The 18673-nt window shown below is 41.9% G+C and overlaps 1 protein-coding gene across 1 annotated transcript in view; it reads right to left on the reverse strand.

Moving 5' to 3' along the window:
- Positions 1–18673, reverse strand: part of MRTFA (myocardin related transcription factor A) — a gene marked incomplete at both ends in the record, with an annotated part of 105829 nt that overhangs the window by 25459 nt on the left and 61697 nt on the right. The window contains one exon of the mRNA XM_079715894.1: positions 13712–13777. Coding sequence (XP_079572020.1) covers positions 13712–13777 — 66 coding nt within the window. The remainder of the gene's footprint in view (positions 1–13711; positions 13778–18673) is intronic.

Consider the following 18673-nt stretch of genomic DNA (forward strand, 5'->3'; position numbering starts at 1 on the left):
CTGAATTTGGCTGTTTCCTCGTGATTAGATTTAGGTTAAACATTTTGGGCAGAAAGACTACATAGCTGATGTGTACTTCTTAACATCAGGAGGCACACACAGTACCATGCTGCCCAACCACTGACAGTGCTGAAAGCATGAAAGATGACACCAGATCTCTCCATCCTAAAGGTAGCATTTCCCCCTTTGTAATTAATACATAATCTGTGGGGTAACATTTTGAGGCCTTGTGAAAATGCTGTTCCCTAAGCACTACTTACCTAATGGTTTTAGCATCTATTGATGATACCTGCCTGAAATCAAGTATTACATTGGGAATTGCAAAATAGTAAGAACTGCATTTTTACAAGCTTACTCTAGTAGAGACCAAGAGGCCACTCAGAAGAATAAAGTGGAGGGAGCGGGTAAATGGTCATGCCATTAACACTCCCAGAGAGGGGACACAGAAGGAGTAGGCCTGGGACAGGGTGGGACAGATGGTGTTTAGTTTGGGACATGCTGAATATGAGCTAATTGTGTGACATCCTATCAAGAGATGTGCAAGTGGTATGTGTGTGTACTTGCATGTGTGTGTATATATGTACATATGCTTATATGTGTATGTGTGTGCATATGGCATCATCTAGGCATAATGTGATATATGTTATGTTGAGACAGAAGAAAATACTTCCCAGGATGAATCTTAAGAGACTCTCAGAATTTAAGCATAGGTGACGGACAGAGCCCATCAAAAGAACCTGAGAAGGCTCACGGGGGTGGGAGAAGGCTATAAAGATATAGAGACTCGGTTTCAAGAAAAAGGGTGTAGGTAGAAAGAGAGAGATGTTAATAGTGGGCAGGTCAGAAAAAATATGGCTTGCAAAGTTTCCAGAGGATTACTCATACTTAGGACACAGCCAGAGGTCTCGGAGCTATGCCGGTGAGTTGGTGGAGAGGGGGACTAGTCACAAGAGGCAGAGGAGTAAGAGTGAGGGTGGGGTCCAGAGGTGTGTGTCCCCTAAGGGGTTAAGACCGCTAACTGTTGATTACTCACTGCCAACAAGTATTAATTGAGAGCCCACATGTCTGTTGGTGCTGGGATATCCTTGTTCTTCCCTAGTGAAGAATGATGCATCAGACAAATAAACACCTAACACAGTAGGAGGTGGTATATGCTCTGAAGAAATATAAAGCAGGGTACGGGCGATAGAGGGTGATAGGGCAGGATTTTATACGCAGTGGTCAGGGAAAGACTTTCTAATGTGATGTTTGAGCCAAGACCTGGAGGAAAGGAATGAGCCCTGCAGGCAAGGAGAAGAGCAAGTGCAAAGGCCCTGGGTGGGAACCTGCCTGAGAGACAGAGGGACCTCAAGCAGGCCAGGCTGGCAGAGCAGAGTGAGCAAAGAGAAGAGGGGGAGGAGACACTGTAAGAGGGGGAGCCGCAGAGGGCCCTGCAGGACTTTGGACTTTACCCTGTTCTCAAGTGGAAATAGAGGGAATGAAACAGGGAGAAGAAATAAAGCAGGATTGTGCCTGTCAACCATGCTGTTGACAAAAGGCTCCTGAGGGTAACGTAAATAAAAAGATCTGCTGCAAATTGTTTCCTTGTTTTTCCCCTGCTGTTCGCACAGCATGCTGGGAATTACCTCACTTGAGTGTCTTAGTACCTGCCATTTCCTACACTTTATAAAGGAGAACTGACTTGCCTGGGATCACATCCTAATTAACGGCAGAACAAAGAGCAGACTCTGGTTCTTCTGATTCTAAAATTCAGATCTTTTAATTTATGTATATTTCAGCATAAGCCAGGTAGGAGGAGGGGTGGGAGTGGGTCAGAGAAAAGATACTTCTCTGATCAAGCATCTTTAAAAAAAAAATTGATAGTTACAAAAAAATAACAAACAGTGATTTTAATCTGATCTTTTACATTTTGCTTTCTTCTCCTCCCTACTCCTCTGGAAAGAAATGCTGCCTTGTCATTTGCTCTAATATTGGCAACGGGACAGAAGGGAGGACTTCAGATATAACCTCAGAAAATGTCAAGGGGCACACATTTCCCCATCCCTTTTCCAATCAACCCTCTCTCAAAGGGGTCAACATAGCAGAAAAGGGAGTCACCGTATAATCAAACTCCTTCCAAAGTTAACTGAGTCTTTTGCCACATCCCGTGGCCCTAGCACAGAAGTCTGTCACACAGCTCCAGACAGTTCATTAGCTCTGCCAAACTGACCACAGACATGGTGCAAGGCCATATGAGAGGCAGGCAAGGCAGGCTTTTCCCAGCATTAGAAAGTGTCTGGAGGGCAAGAATCTCTATGTAATGCAGAGATTCCAGAGCTTCAAGAATTTCAATCTTTAGTCAGCTCTTCAAGGAGGCTGGTGCCAATAAAATTTGAAAACCATTGTTTCCCTAGTCCAAAAGGCAGGGGAAAGGTGACACTGCAGATGAGAAAGTAAGAATTTTTATTTGCTCATTCTCTACCACCAGGGGCTAAGTGACTAAAAAGTATACCTAGTAAGGACTTGATAATTTTTCTGAACAGCTAACTAACTCAAAATTGCCACTCTGATGGCTGTGTAGGTGCCCACAAAATGGTAGAGTTTAATCTCCTGAGCTCTTTGCAGGATCACTGCTTCGAGGTACAAAGTATGTATTTCTGAGAGTCAGAGGATCAGGGCCTTTTGCCATCTTCCTCACACCCTGGCGAGGGCCGCATTCAGCTGGGATGGATTCCACGCCCTGCTGTTTGTATTCGGGCCTGGCAACGCACTCAGTGGAAGGCGGCTACAGAAATGTAGTCCTTGATCTTAGCACAGAGGTTGGCTGTGTCACTGATGTGTAAGGATTTACAACAGCATTAGGGGAATGATTTTTCTTGGGATTCCATATCCAGGCAGAGGAGGGGCCCTTAACCTGGGGCACACTATACCAGCTTTAGAGTATCTATGAATCCCTGGAAACTGTGTGCTGAATTTTGGGTACTTGCTTGGGCAACTGTCTAGTGAGAGGATGTGTAAGATTTTCCAAGGAGCATCAATGGCACACACACACACACAAAATCAAGAACGTCTGATTTAACTAAGCGTTATTAGGACAGAAGTGAAAAGATGCCCATGGCCTTCAAGCCAGCAGACAAGAGCAGCAACTTGGAAGCAATTTTAACAGAGGGTTTAAAAATGATGGAGCTACTCTCACATACAACCCCTCCCCACTAACTTTCACCTTTCCCCACCAACTGTAGTTCCTGATCTAACACTGTTTCAATTTTAGTATTTACGAAGTTGAAATTTTGAAAGTACATCAAGCTATCATCATGAAATTCCTCTGTCAGTAAGAATCATTAGACCGTGACCTTCAGGAATTAGCATGGGGTTCAGAGCCAGAAGACCTGGAGTGGATCTACCTCTGTCTTTTAGTGGTGCTGTGACCTTGGGCAAGTCACATGACCCCTCTGAGCCTCAGTATTCTCATCAGCAAGATGGCAATTATACAATTTGCCGTGATGACTCCTAGCATCAAAGTGAAAGTGCTCTGCCATCTGCTAGAAGCTCTGGTTAATAAGCTTTTGGAACTGGTATTGTTTTAACTTTTTTTTCTGTGCCATCCTCCTTCTGAAGAGAACAGCGTGGGTGTGGAGTTAAATGCTGAGAGCTAACTGGGGTTGACTTCCATTTTTTGTCTTTCTGTTTTTATCTGTCATACCAAAATGCCTGCAAAAATAACCTGCAATTGTTGACCATTAACCAAAGAGTTGTGTCAACAGTCCAGGGACTGGCCATGACAACGAAAACCAGAACTAAGTTCATGTGAATCAAAGAAAGAGCTTGGGTGATGGGGTATGGGGAAGGGATCATGCACTCTGGGACAAGCACGGGTCCAAACTGACAGGCAGAAAACGTGCTTCATCCATATCCTGTTTTGGCACTTGGGCTGTCACCCCCACCCAAACCATCAGGGAAGCCAACTACCAGGAATGAATGTTAAAAATGGAGACTCAAGGATGCTAATCTTTTCCTTTGCAGAAGTGCAAGCTGCTCCAGAATCTTCAACCTTGACCCACTGATGGTGAAAGAGACTCAAGACTGGGAGAAAAAAGTCATAGCACAATCTTGCACGGCATGAATATCAACAGGTACCGTGAATTCCAAAAGGCTAAAATATTAGGGGTCAAATATTTTGAATTTGGCCTTTCAAGTTTCTCTTTGACATGTATGCCACCATGTTTGTATCTGCCTTTCACACCATAGCCCAGCCTAATACTCCAGATCAGTCAATTATCATTCCAATATACACTCCTTGCTGAAGCATACACATATACACCTTTTTGGAGCCCCATAATCAATACACCTAAGTCATCTGTTTAGATACAAGCCCCAAATCACCTTTGCCCTTCTGCAAATAACATCCCACTAGGTTGAAGGATTTTAGATCACTGCCATCATCAGATATCTATCAGGGCTCCCCTTGAATACATAATTCTTTAGGATTTTTATCGTTTAAGTAAAATTAGTGCGTAGTTTCAACAAGTGACTTTATTAACTCCTTTACTTCACTTATTATCTTGCAAAGATGTTATCAGATATCTCAGACGTGTTGAGAATTATTAAATGAAAGTGAATACCTATTACACTTTTTAGATATTAAATTGTATCAAGAACCTGTATCAAGAAGATTACTTTTGATGGTCTGTTCAAGAGAGCTCCTTGTTGGATTCTTCTTTGGATTCAGCAATGAATACGCTCAGAACATACAACTCATTCTAGGGTCTATTTTAGGATTAGTTAGCAACTGGACAAGGAAGAGGTTCTATGCTAGTCACTGACCACTGACATAGGAATACACACTTCTGATGACCTACATCAGCAGGAAGAGAGATGAGGATGCTGACATATATCAGAAAGGCAACATAAAATGCCAAGGAGTAACATGCCCAGCTGGTCTTCTCCTGAGATGAAAGAGAAGATTCCTGAGGCCATATGCCTAACCAATTTTCTTTCAGCTTCAAATCTAGGGATCAGGTTAGCTCTAATACTGGAACACATGTTTTACCGTGGTGTTTTTTTTTTAAAGATTTATTTTTATTTATTTATTTTGGTTGCACCGGATCTTAGTTATGGCACACGGGATCTTTTAGTTGTGGCATGCGGACTTCTTAGTTGCAGCATGCGAACTCTTGGTTGCGGCATGCATTCAGGATCTAGTTCCTCGACCAGGGATTGAACCCGAGCCTCCTGCACTGGGAGCATGGAGTCTTACCCACTGGACCACCAGGGAAGTCCCTACCATGGTGTTTATCAAATGCCATTTAAACTTGGGATTCAACTACAGTTAAATGGTAAGATTCCTGTGCTGAGGATACACCATCTCAGATAGGTGGAGTTCTCTTTCTCTGTTTCTTTAAAAAAAAAAAAAAAGTTATGCTGTACATCTGAAACTAATATAATGTATGTCAATTACATCTCAATTAAAAAGAAAAGGGAAAAAAAAAACTAGCTCTTTCATCCAAAGATATCTATGGGGCTTCCCTGGTGGCGCAGTGGTTGAGAGTCCGCCTGCCGATGCAGGGGACACGGGTTCGTGCCCCGGTCCGGGAGGATCCCACATGCCGCGGAGTGGCTGGGCCCATGAGCCATGGCTGCTGAGCCTGCGCGTCTGGAGCCTGTGCTTCGCAACGGGAGAGGCCACAACAGTGAGAGGCCCGTGTACCACAAAAACAAACAAACAAACAAAGATATCTATTTATCTGAAAAAGCCAAGTGGACCACACTAACAGCTGTGAGAGTGAGCATCTGAGAGAAGCACGAGCCCAAGGGCCGTGGGTGGACTGGAGAGGTGGGAAAACTTCAGGCTTTGGGGAGGGCTTTTCTTTTTTTTCTCTTTTATAAATTTATTTATTTATTTGTTTTATTTTTGGCTGTGTTGGGTCTTTGTTGCTGCGCACAGGCTTTCTCTAGTTGCGGCGAGCAGGCGCTACTTATTGCAGTGTGCAGGCTTCTCATTGTGGTGGCTTCTTTTGTTGCGGAGCACGGGCTCTAGGTGTGGGCTTCAGTAGTTGTGGCTCATGGGCTCTAGAGCACAGGCTCAGTAGTTGGGTGCACGGTCTTAGCTGCTCCGTGGCATGTGGGATCTTCCCAAACCAGGGCTCAAACCCGTGTCCCCTGCACTGGCAGGCGGATTCTTACCCACTGCACCACCAGGGAAGTCCCGAGGGAGGCCTCTTCTGAGCTGCTGCCAGAAAGGGAAGCTGGTCAGATCCTGTCCAAACTTCTTTGCTCACAGGAACAGCTGTTCAGAGACTACCACACAGAGCTTCTAGCAACTCCCAAGTGGACTGGAGCACATGGGAAACGGCCAAGGCCCAGGTGAGGATCTGCTCTCACCCTAGCCCCACCCAAACTCATAATCTACACAGAATCCTTTGAGACAGAATGTCTCGGACCGTGGATGGACCTAGAGATTCTCATACAGAGTGAAGTAAGTCAGAAAGAGAAAAACAAATATCGTATATTAACGCATATATGTGGAATCTAGAAAAATGGTACAGATGAACCAGTTTGCAAGGCAGAAATAGAGACACAAATGTAAAGAACAAATGTATGGACACCAAGGGGGGAAAGTGGGGCCGGGGGGGGGATGGGGGATGGGGGATGAATTGGGAGATTGGGATTCACATATATACATTAATATGTATAAAATAGATAACTAGTAAGAACCTGCTGTATAAAAAAATAAATTTAAAAAAAGAATGTCTCAGACATTGTAACACTTCACTTAAAAGCAAAACAAATGACAATTCCTTGAAGCCTACAATTTTGTCATCTTCCATCTTTGTAAGCTTTACAAAAGGGGGGATGGGTGGCAATTCAGCCTCAAACTAGACCCTCTTCTGCTTTGGAATCACCAGTGTCCCTGCTGGTGAATATTTCTGTCTCTTGGCAAGCTGCCCCAAAATAAAAAAAAAATTATTCCCAACCCAGCCACTCACTTGTTTTGTTTTAAGAGAGGTTAAAAACAAAAATACATTACCATGGAGAGGGCAAGCTAATAAAATAGTAGTCCCATTAATATACAACCAAAAGGGGAACAATTTTAACAGAGTACCACGTTGACTAGTGGTTCTTTGAGTCAGTAATTTTCAGCAATTGTTTTTTAATCCAAGGGTAGGGAGGAAAGTGAAATTAAGAAGGATTTTATTTACTGAAAGATAGTTCCTGATCTAAAAAAAAAAAAAGGTTATGAAGAACCTAGGGGCAGGACAGGAATAATGACACAGATGTAGAGAATGGACTTGAGGACACGGGGAGGGGGAAGGGTAAGCTGGGACGAAGTGAGAGAGTGGCATGGACTAATATATACTACCAAATGTAAAACCGATAGCTAGTGGGAAGCAGCTGCATAGCACAGGGAGATCAGCTCGGTGCTTTGTGACCACCTAGAGGGGTGGGATAGGGAGGGTGGGAGGGAGACGCAAGAGGGAGGAGATATGGGGATATATGTATATGTATAGCTGGTTCACTTTGTTATAAAGCAGAAACTAATACACCATTGTAAAGCAATTCTACTCCAATAAAGATGCTTAAAAAAAAAAAAAAGATAGTTCCTGTTCCCAAACACTCGTTTTCACAGAACTTAATGATATATATATATGTATTAAAAGCTGCTTTCATATTCACAAGATGGTAGATCCAAGCTAATGTTCTCACTCTTAACTGCAAATAATACTGCCTGTATTTCAAAAGCATGAACAATACACCATCTCATTTATCTCCAAATTAACTGTGGGGTAGATAAGAATTTTATTTTTAAAAAATTTATTTTATTGAAGCACAGTTGGTTTACAATGTTGTGTTATTTTCTGGTGTACAGCAAAGTGATTCAGTTATACATACATATAACAGTTTGCACCTGCTAACTCCCAATCCATCCCTCCCCCACCTCCCTCCCCCTTGGCAACCACAGTCTGTTCTGTCTGTGAGTCTTCTTCTGTTTCACAGATAAGTTCATTTGTGTCATATTTTAGATTCCACATATAAGCGATATCATATGGTATTTGCCTTTCTCTTTCTGACTTACTTCACTTAGTATGATAATCTCTAAGTCCATCCATGTTGCTGCAAATGGCATTATTTCATTCTTTTTTATGGCTGAGTAGTATTCCACTGTCTGTATGTATATGTGTGTGTATATACACACACACACACACACGTACACACACCCACCCCACATCCATTTAGGTTGTTTCCATGTTAGATAAGAATTTTATAAAAGTAGAATTTGAGTTCAGAAAAGTTAAGTGAGTTACCTAAAATCACCTTGTTCCTAAGTGGCAGAATAAAGCCTAAAACCCTATTGTCTAATGTAACAGCCACCACCCACATATGACTACTTAAATTTAAATTAATTAAAATTAAATTAAATTAAAAATTCAGCTCTTCACTCAAGCCAGCCGCATTTAAGCACTCAATAGCACATGTGGCTAGTGGCTAGTGTTATAGAATATTTCTATCATCACTGAAAGTGCTATTGGACAGGGCTGGTATAAAGGCTAGCTCTTTTGAATTCATGGTAACTTGGGGGAAAAGATGCCATGGCACCTCAGTATTTAATAAAGACAGACTGAGAGTGACAAAGTTAAATCATAGCCTCTTTCTCATTACAAGAAATTCCGAGGTCTGAGGAGGTTGGCTTACCTTCTCAGGGGTTAAGAATACCAAAAGTTACTTTTAAAAGAGCTTCACCAAAATAGATTTTTATCCATATGTACTCAGGAAAGAGAATCTTGAAACTCAGTTTGTACATTTGATCAAGAATAATATAAGAAATAATTCCCAAGTTACAAATAGCAAAAATATTATTATTAAGAATTTTAGCTACAGAGGAAAAGAGATCGCAATAATTAATCCTGACACTTCCAGCCATTAAATAACCTTCTGTCAGAGTTTAGAAGAAATTTCTTGTTGGTGCAGAGACTGCTATAGTCAGATGAACAGGAGATTTTCGGCTAACGTGGGGGCCAGTAAAATGACAGCTTAGATTAGCTACCAGTGCTGCAACTGGGCCGCACTGTCTCTGTGTAGCACTTGGCTAATGCCGACGGCTGAAGCATGACAAAGGGATCAAACCGTAGAATTGAAGGACTGGGGAATCAAGATGTGGTAAAGTTTATTAAAAATAGAGCTGCGGGAACTCCATTACACGAGGCCATTTTTTTCCAGTTTCAGGGTGAGAACACAGGGCCTACTAGCAGATATATAAATCAGTCAAAACTAGCTGGCCAACTGGCTCACTTTCTCACCCAGCAACATGTCTGAGGGCCTCTCAGGGGCCAGGCAGGTTGAGAGGCCTCTGGATTGACAGTGGCTGCCCTCTCTGAGTTGTGTTGCCCTCACACCCTTCGGATTTTCCCAACCACTGAGAAGTAAGTGTCACCAATGGCAGAGGCTGAGTGCACAGAAACACCATTTAAAATGAAAAAAACAAGCTCACTCAAGAAACGGAGGAAGATCCTTAATCTACTGGACAAACATAATGATTTCCTCATGCCAAGGTACCAAGGTTTTCCTACATGCACATGGGGCAATAATGGACTGGTAAGGGGTAACTGGAGCATTAGAAATATGCTACTCTCTGCTTTTTCTCAAGGATTCACAATGGAATAACAAAAGGTTGAGAGGGAACAGACAAATGAGATTCTTCTCTCATATCTAGAAAGATTATAGGAGACTTTTTTCTCATTTGTTTGGGTCAGGAGAACTTCCAGGTTTTCCTTTAAAAGGTTATTCCTCTGCAGCAGCTCTCATTGCCAGAATGTTTTTCTTAATTTTCACCTTAACCTTATGGCTTGTACACTTTAAATGTCAAAGAGAAAGGCTGTGGGGAAAGCTCTGTTTGAGAACAAAGTGTACTACACATGACCCACCTCTTCTATGAATCTTCATCCTAGATACAGCAGCATTCCTTAACCTTTGTACGTAAACACCAGCTTCCTATCTGTGCCATCTCTCCTCTCCCTCAAGATATGCAGAACTTCAGACATCATTAAAGAAAGCTAAGGGCCTGGAATATGTAATCCTTTGCTATCTGGCACTCTGCATTTGGTAGGGTTTAAGTAGTGTTAAATTCGAGACAAATGTTTACATGATGAGAAAGAAGGATTCTGGGAAATGATTCTATTTAAAAACACATCAGAAACCAACTTCTATATCCCACAGTTTAGATGCCATGAACAGAGCATATCAAGTAGCAGAAAGAGGTGTATGCGAATTGAGGGATTCTTTAATCCCCTGAATTCTATGGGAAGGCCGTAGCCCAACTTTGAACAATATGCAAAAACATGAATGACCCTGACAGCAAGGCAGCTACTGAAAACATCATGTCCTACAGATATGATGTCAGAACTGGAAGCCAGCCACACATGGGAGCTGCATGTGAGGGTTCTCTGAAACGAGGTGGGTGGGTTCTTCCTAGAGCTACAGAAAGATTGGGATGAGAAGAATTTGATAAAAGATATTATCAGAAATGATGAGGTAGAATATAGCCATGACTACACTGCTCCTTTCCTCTGGTTTGAAGGTCCTAATTACTTCCTAAGTTGTACAACAAACTTAAACATAAAGGCACTTTTCAGAAACTCCTCAGGCCAGCAAGATGGAAATGGAAATGGGCACTTCAAACAGATGTTATCTTTTCAGGTCTCCAAATCCCCAATAATCAACAAACGGCTGATCAATTATGATTTGCCCCCAGCACTACTCATATTTTTTTTGAAAGACATGAGTGAAGGGCGAGATGTGGAATTGCTGGGGATGTCAGGGAGGCAGAGAATGTTGGAGACTATAATGGGAGTTAGGGTAGTGGCGAGGGGCTGTGGAGAGGAAGTGGTGTTACTCAGAGGGTGAGGGGCTGGGGAAAAAAGAGCCTCATCTTTGGGAACTCAGGGCCCTATGTGCACATGAGCAGGCACGCTGATGAGCAGGGAACTTCACACCTGAAACTTCCCAGGCCTCAACACTCTCTCTCATAATCTAAGAGTTTGCTTCTTACTTTCTTCACTAGAAAAGCTGGAAACCAAACTGTGCCCATAGTTGAAGGTGGCTTGTTGTATGAGGCAAGATGCAATATTCTCATAGAAGCAGGGCATTTCTATTCCTATAAGAAGGGCAATTATTCTCACTTCACAGATACAGAGAACCACCCAAAGCACACAATTAGATATTCAGAATATTTTAGAACCTGGGCTCCTGACAGAACAGGAGTGTTGTTTCAAATTCCATGCCCAGAATTCCAACAAGTTTGCAATAGAGCGGTATCTGTGTCTGTCTTTCATCCTCTCCCTCTCTCTCTTTCACACACACACACACGCACACACACACACGCACATGTGCACATGGATGCGCGTGCACACACACACACTTTACAACTGGCTGTCTTCATTCATTCGTTCATTCAGTGCCAGGTACTGGGGACAGAAATATAAATAAGGTCCTTTCTCAAGGAGCTCACAGTCTAATTGGAGAGACAAACATATAAGCAGATAACTGCAATACTCAAGCATCATTTGTCTTAACAACACAGAATACTGTAAGAAATGTTAAGCAAGGAGACTGTATACAATAAATCTTATTAAACAGTTATCTCCAGTAGCCCCTGGTATCAAGTGAAAGGCAGCAAGAAGAATGCAAGGCACTCATCCTCCCCGTGGCTTGTGGATCCTGAACATACTACAGGATCCTGAGAAGTAGCACTATGCTCTCAGAACTAGTACTATAATTAGAGTCAGCGCCCCACAGGTCAGTGCTGAATTGCTCTTTATCTTGTGTATGGGCAAATCTTACTACCCAGATAAACTGTTAAATGTCTTGAGGGCAAGTCCCGTGCCTTACATTTCTTTAATCTCTAGAGCACCTAGGCCTACCCCAGGCAAAAAGTAGACACTAAACGCATGATGTCTTGGTGAAAGACACGAGTAGATGTGACGCTGGGTAACTTGTTCCTCTACAAGGTTTGTATATAGATTGGCGGATCTGGAGTGTTTTGTAAAGCACAACACCACCCTACCTGATCACATTAACTGATCCACACCTTAAAGATGGGGAGTCCTTCACTGGAAGGCCAGAGAAGAAGATGGCATGTGGGTAAATTGTTTGGTAGTTAATAGCGATTTTTGAAAAGATATAAATTTGAGACTTAAGTTTCCTGGCTGACACTTAGGACAGAAATAGACCTCAGACTCCTTATACTTGCTATGAAGTTCTAGCTCTTAGACACGGACCTGGTATTACCATGATGTAAATCAAATCCCATCTTCACTTGCTTAAAAGTCTTCAATGGCTTTCCACTGTAGTTAAAACAGAACCTACCTCCTCCTCGTGGTTGACGAGGCTCTCGTTCTGGCTCCGCACACCCTGCCAATCTTAACTGGCCCCTACTCTCTCCTCACTCACCAGGCCCAGCCACAATGGCTTCCTTGATGTTTGCAAACATGCCAGGCTCTGAACTGCACTAGGCCCTTACACTTGCTTTTCCTTCTTCCTGGGCCTCTTCCTGCTTCTGAATGACTGACTGCATCATATCCTTCAGATCTCAGCTCAAATATTTCCTCCTCAAGAAGGCCTTTCTTGACCAACTTTTCCAAAGTGATTCCATCTCACTCCTATTACTTATTAATATACCAACCAGTTAATTTACCTCATAGCATTTACCATGTTTTGAAATAATTGTGTTTGTCTCCCTGTTTATTATATTATCAGTCTTCGAAGTACAAAACTCCTGAGAGCAGGAGTTGAACTTATCTTCCTGTATCAACAGGCACACACTAGGTACTCAAATATTTTGAATGAATGAGTGAATGAGAATTAGGAAAGTACAGTAAGTAGCAGTAGGTTAGCAGGCATTGAGTTAAGGTGAAAAACATCAGTTCTCCCACTATGAAGCTAGAAGTTGTTGTACGATATATAAATTTTTACTTCATTAGGGTGTGTCCAAGTAGCAGTTAACACATAAAGATAAAAGAAATGAGAGGGAGAGCCTAACTCTCTGCTGATGACTTAAAAAGAAATGTCAAAAAAAGCAAAATTTTGCTGGCTTCAGCTTCCACTCATTTTATAAGGTTATTGGTAGTAAAAGCAAATTTTCTTACTTCTAACAGATTCCAAGGTTGGCTTTATTTCTCCCAAGTGATGCAGTTCTGCACCAAGCCCAGCCCTGCGATACCCACCCCCCATCAATGACTCCATTCAGGCACACTCATCCCCACGTCAGCCTTAGGGTATATCTGAGGCTCTCACTCTAAATAAAACTGGGGTTGACTCAGAATACTAGATGGAAAAGGGCTGTCTCTTCCCAAGCACCCAAACACTAAGGCAAAACACATGCGAGAAGTGTTCTTCCTCACAGTACCCAAGCTCAAGATCTGTTCCTCCTATAAAGGGAAGTATAATAGGGTGTAGAAACCCTTTAAAACGTGCAGTTCAGAAGCTAAGGATGATTCAATGGCACCATTAAACCTAACGCTGTTTGCTTCACTGAACTTGATCAATTAGGGCTGTTCTCTTAACTATCACTGATTGAGAGGCCCTGAACTTGGAAAAGTATGACAAAGAAAGGAGTGAAAAATGAACCCCACAGGCCTTGTTTTCTGTTAGATGCTCCCCGTGGCATACTGGGTACACACACCACATCCTAAAAGCAACTCTATCAAGTGCTGAGAGGGGGAGAGAGAGGGGTACTTACGCGGCATGATCCCTTGGCTCACCAGTTCCTCCCGCGTCCGGCGCTGCTGGAGCTTCAACTGCAGCACTGCATGGCAGCAAAGAGAGAGGGGAGATCAAGGCTCAGTTGGGCATTCCACCACAAAAGACACATTTTCAAATGCAAAGAAAGCCTCGAAACAGAAGGGTGTAGTGTGAAAGAAGTATCCCCTTTAATTGTGGCTGTAATTGCAGAAGTGGCCTGATACAGCACGGTTTCCGTATTCTGCTGTGGGCGGCGACAGGAAGTTGCAAAGGGTCTTGCCGGGTGATAACAATCCACAAAGTACCAAAGTCTTGCCTCTTGCTCAAAACCTTCTACAACACTGTGTCCTCCTCCAAGACGAAAAAAACACAAATTCTTAACTCAAAGAAAACATAATGAGGACCACCGCACAGCAGAAAAAGCTTTCTAGACGTTCTACACCTTCTTTCTGGTAGCGAACGTTTACCACCCTAAGTATAGCGAGTGATAGATCAGGAAGTATTGGTTATTTGTAAAATCTTTTCTTTTGCATCTAAAAATTATATCTATTTTCAGCAAGCAATGGATTTCCGTGGACCAGAAAATATTTTGCCATTAAGATAACTCTTCTCTGCCTCTTCCTCTTCACTTAGAGCCTTTTTCTGTTGACATGAAACAACAAAGCTAGGTGATTCAAAGCACATCCGGACTAAGGGAGGGTGATGGGTGTGTCTACTATTTCTACTCTGGCAACACCACTTGATATAACAAGTTAATAGGAATTTTTTTTTAAGTAAAAAGCCAATTATCTCTATCTCAAATGCCAGTGAAACCTAAAGGGTATTACCACTGCACACCATACAGAATGACAAAGGCACAGCCTCCATTCAGAGACTAAGTGAGAAAATGTCCAGAAAAGGAGCGTTAAGAGGATCTCACGGGTCAAGGGAAGTTCCCTTATATGATAAGTCTTCAATTATAAGGTCCCTGCAAGTCACATCTGAGGAGGACCTGTATCTATTAGGAACCATATTACCCTAATGTCTGCCTTTTCCATCCACAAAGCAGTTTTTAAGAAGGTCTCCAAAAACTGCAGAACCGTAACTAGTCTCTCCTGACTATATCTCAAATTCAGCAGGTCCAAAACCTATCTTTTCCCTCCAAAACCTAATCTACTTCCCATCCTTTTTCTCTTTAAAGGTATCACTATCCTCTTCCCCAGTACTAATACTAAAACTTTTGAGCCAACTTCAACTCTGCCACCTCCTTACGCTCCTATTTTATCAAGTTTACTACGTTTCCTCGTGTTGCAGTGACAGCACTGTGTCTCGCCCACTCTCAGTCACCCCAATCAAGACTGTCCAATCACTCTTCCTCCAGTACCATGAACTTTCCCAACTCCTTATTCACTTCTCCTGGAAATGCCCAGCTCTTCACCTGACCTTCCCAACCCACTCCTCCCCAGCACTGAGAATTACTCCAGGCCTCCTGGGAGCTACCTTTTATCTGTTATAAAAAGTAGAGTGATATTTTGCCCTGTGTAATACTTACCCTCTGAATAAATCTTCTCTCTCCTACCAGTTTATAAACTCCTGGGGGCGGGGGCAGGGAATATATCTTACTAATCTATGAACCAACCCCCCAAGAGCACTTAATACACAGTAAGCATTTCCCAATTGTTTCTTTTTTTTTTCCCTAGAAAATAAACAGAACATGTAAGTCTTTGCGCGTTTTATTTGTTGGGTTCTGTCTTCAGGATTTTTTTTTAATTAATTAATTAATTTATTTTTGGCTGTATTGGGTTTTCGTTTCTGTGCGAGGGCTTTCTCTAGTTGTGGCAAGTGGGGGCCACTCTTCACTGCGGTGCGCGGGCCCCTCACTGTCGCGGCCTCTCCTGCTGCGGAGCACAGGCTCCAGACACGCAGGCTCAGCAGTTGTGGCTCACGGGCCCAGCCGCTCCGCGGCATGTGGGATCCTCCCAGGCCAGGGCTCGAACCCATATCCCCTGCATTGGCAGGCAGACTCTCAACCACTGCGCCACCAGGGAAGCCCCCCAATTGTTTCTTTTTTTTTTTTTTTTTTTTTTTTTTTGCGGTACGCGGGCCTCTCACTGTTGTGGCCTCTCCCGTTGCGGAGCACAGGCTCCGGACGCACAGGCTCAGCGGCCATGGCTCACGGGCCCAGCCGCTCCATGGCATGTGGGATCTTCCCGGCCCAGGGAACGAACCCGTGTCCCCTGCATCGGCAGGCGGACTCTTAACCACTGCGCCACCAGGGAAGCCCCCCCCAATTGTTTCTTAAACTGAACTGGATCTCTAAATGATGATACATACAGCCTGAGAAATCTAATCAGGAGGGTATTATTATTATTTGCAAATTAACATTGTTAAAAATAAAGACAGCCTTGCAGAATAAAATATAAAAGCACCAACGGCCACACTAATAGCTAACATTTATAGAACATGTGCTCTGTGCCAGATACTGTCCTACATTCTTTCATGTTTTAACTCACTTAATCTTCATAACTTCCCTATGGAGAGAATAGGTATTATTATTTTATAGGTAAGGAAAATGAGGCCCAGAGAGATTAAGTAGGTTACCTAAGGTGATCTACTAATAAGAGCTACAACAGGTTTTGAACTCAAGCATTCTGATTTCAGAACCTGGGCCCCTTACTTCTCTGCTTCTCCAGGGTCTTTTGGAAGCCTGTGCTGCTGAGATAAACAGGCATGGAGTATGATCACCTGGGTTCATTCTGTGGTAAGACAAAGGGGATGAGGGAAATGGATGGTTCAGGCCAGGGTCAAAGAAGTTTGGGTGATCAGTTTCAGTAAAATAAATTTAATCTAAGAACTTGATTTCAGAATAAATTACAGATCAACAGCAGTAGTAATAATAAAATAAAATTATAATAGGAGTCATTGAGTGTTGCTATGTGTCAGCCCTATGTTAAGTGACTGACATGCTTTTCACTTGTTTAATTAAAAAAAAAAAAAAAGCCCTCTTTTTTACATCGGGACTTGGGTGGTGCTTGGAACAATGGCTTTCTGTGTAATCGAACTGTTATGTGGAGAGGCTAAGATGCAAAGGAAAGTTCCAAAACATATGGGAGAATGTTTGCTGGAAAATGACTTGGTTAAAACCTGACAATCCTACCAGCATCCTGCAGGTTGATGAATACTAATGAAGCTATGAATGTCATCGATTGATGAACAGCTTCATTTTAAATGAGGGGTTGCTGTCTGCCTATTGAAAGAGGCCAGTTTGCTATGAAGTTCCTAAGGTGTAAACTTTTCTGGCTAGCGCCACGAGATTTACTTGTCTGTTTTATGAAAAACTGGTGATCAGGAAAAGCTCTTCATTTTATGGACGCGGAAAGAAAACAAAACTCAAGACAGATTATTTTTTTTAAAATTTTGAAATTGCATTTGTAAATAGATTTCTGAGCCAACATCGAATCTACTAGATTAATGCATCCATAAGATTCAAGCCATTTCTATTTAATCATGTCACTGCCCTAGAGTCATAACCTGTTATTGATACTTTCTAGCTCTGAAACTGTTTTTAATGGAAAATTATTTTTCAGTTATCTAGCCTTGTAATTAAATAATTTTGAAGGGGGGGAAGCCCTGTGGGAATAGTACAATTATTATCTCCATTTTACAGATGAGAAAACTAAGGATCAAACCTTTAAACTTTTGCCTTAGGTCAGATGGCTCAAAAGTGCTGGAACTAGGATTCGCACCAGGTCGCTGTGACGCTACAGTGAAGGTACTTAATACTGTGCCACATGTCTCCTTGGAAGAAAGAAAGAGGAGGGCCAGGCAGGGTGAAGTAAGAGGGGAAAAAAGGGCATATATTTGTCATCTTTTAGAGTGTTTCTAAGGCCCCGTGTAAGATGAGCTATTAGAAAAGGATTAAATATAACAAACTGATTTGATTTCAGAGAACAGGGAAACCTAATGCAATTCAGTAAGTCTGAACACTTCAAAAAAACAATAACTAATGAAAACTCTATTATCCAAGAATAATTTTGAAGTATCAATCATCAGCCTTCCTAAAAACCCATATACAGATAGGGCCATAAGGGATCCATTATGCAAACTTACTGACTGAAAAACTTCTTCCTTCATGAAAGCAAAAATTTAACTCTATGATTCGAGCTTTTTCTGGAGTTTTGTTTTTTTTTTAAACAGCTCTAGGTCAAAGAGGAATGTTCATCTAATAAACCTTTTCCATCTCTAAAACGAAATGAAATTAAAGTTCAGTTATCTGAAAATTCCATCTTGTGCCTCTCAGCAGTTAACTCCAAACTCTATGCTTATCTGAAATCTGACCAAGTTTCCCATTTACATAACAGAATTAACCCTGTATCAGTATACTCTGGGTATTGCTATAACTTGATTGTAGGTATGTATTATTTTATACATTGCATAACCCCTGCTAACCCTAACAATGTTTATAAGGAGGAAAATAAAAGCCCTAAGCAGTAAATTCAGAATTATGGTGTAATGTATCTGTTTGGCTCTGTATATATACAACAATCCTCTTCTAAGACTTTCAGCTACAAAGAAATGCATATTTATATGAATTTCCCCTTTCCTTAGTCTATCTAATTCCTCTTAATTCTAAGCACTCTAAACAAAATGGCTTTATGTTTCCAGGCCTTGAGGATTATTCATTTTAGAACAAATCATTTAATAAGTGACTTTCAGTAAATACCATATTATGTATTATGTATATTATGTATTACATATTATGTTATTGTACATCACCATTTAGATTTCCTCTCCATTCCCCAAGTCAATAAAAACTAAACAAAAATATCTATTAGTGTACAAGCATGCATCTTTATACCTTCACTGTTATTGAATTCCACAAATTTAATATATCATCTGTTTCTAAATGGGTCTGTGCAAGCAGCCTATATATAGATGAACAGATGTCTTTAAAGCTGATGCATGGTGAATCAACTGAGTT

The sequence above is a fragment of the Hyperoodon ampullatus genome (genome assembly GCF_949752795.1).
Source record: "Hyperoodon ampullatus genome assembly, chromosome: 11".
Taxonomy (NCBI): domain Eukaryota; kingdom Metazoa; phylum Chordata; class Mammalia; order Artiodactyla; family Ziphiidae; genus Hyperoodon; species Hyperoodon ampullatus.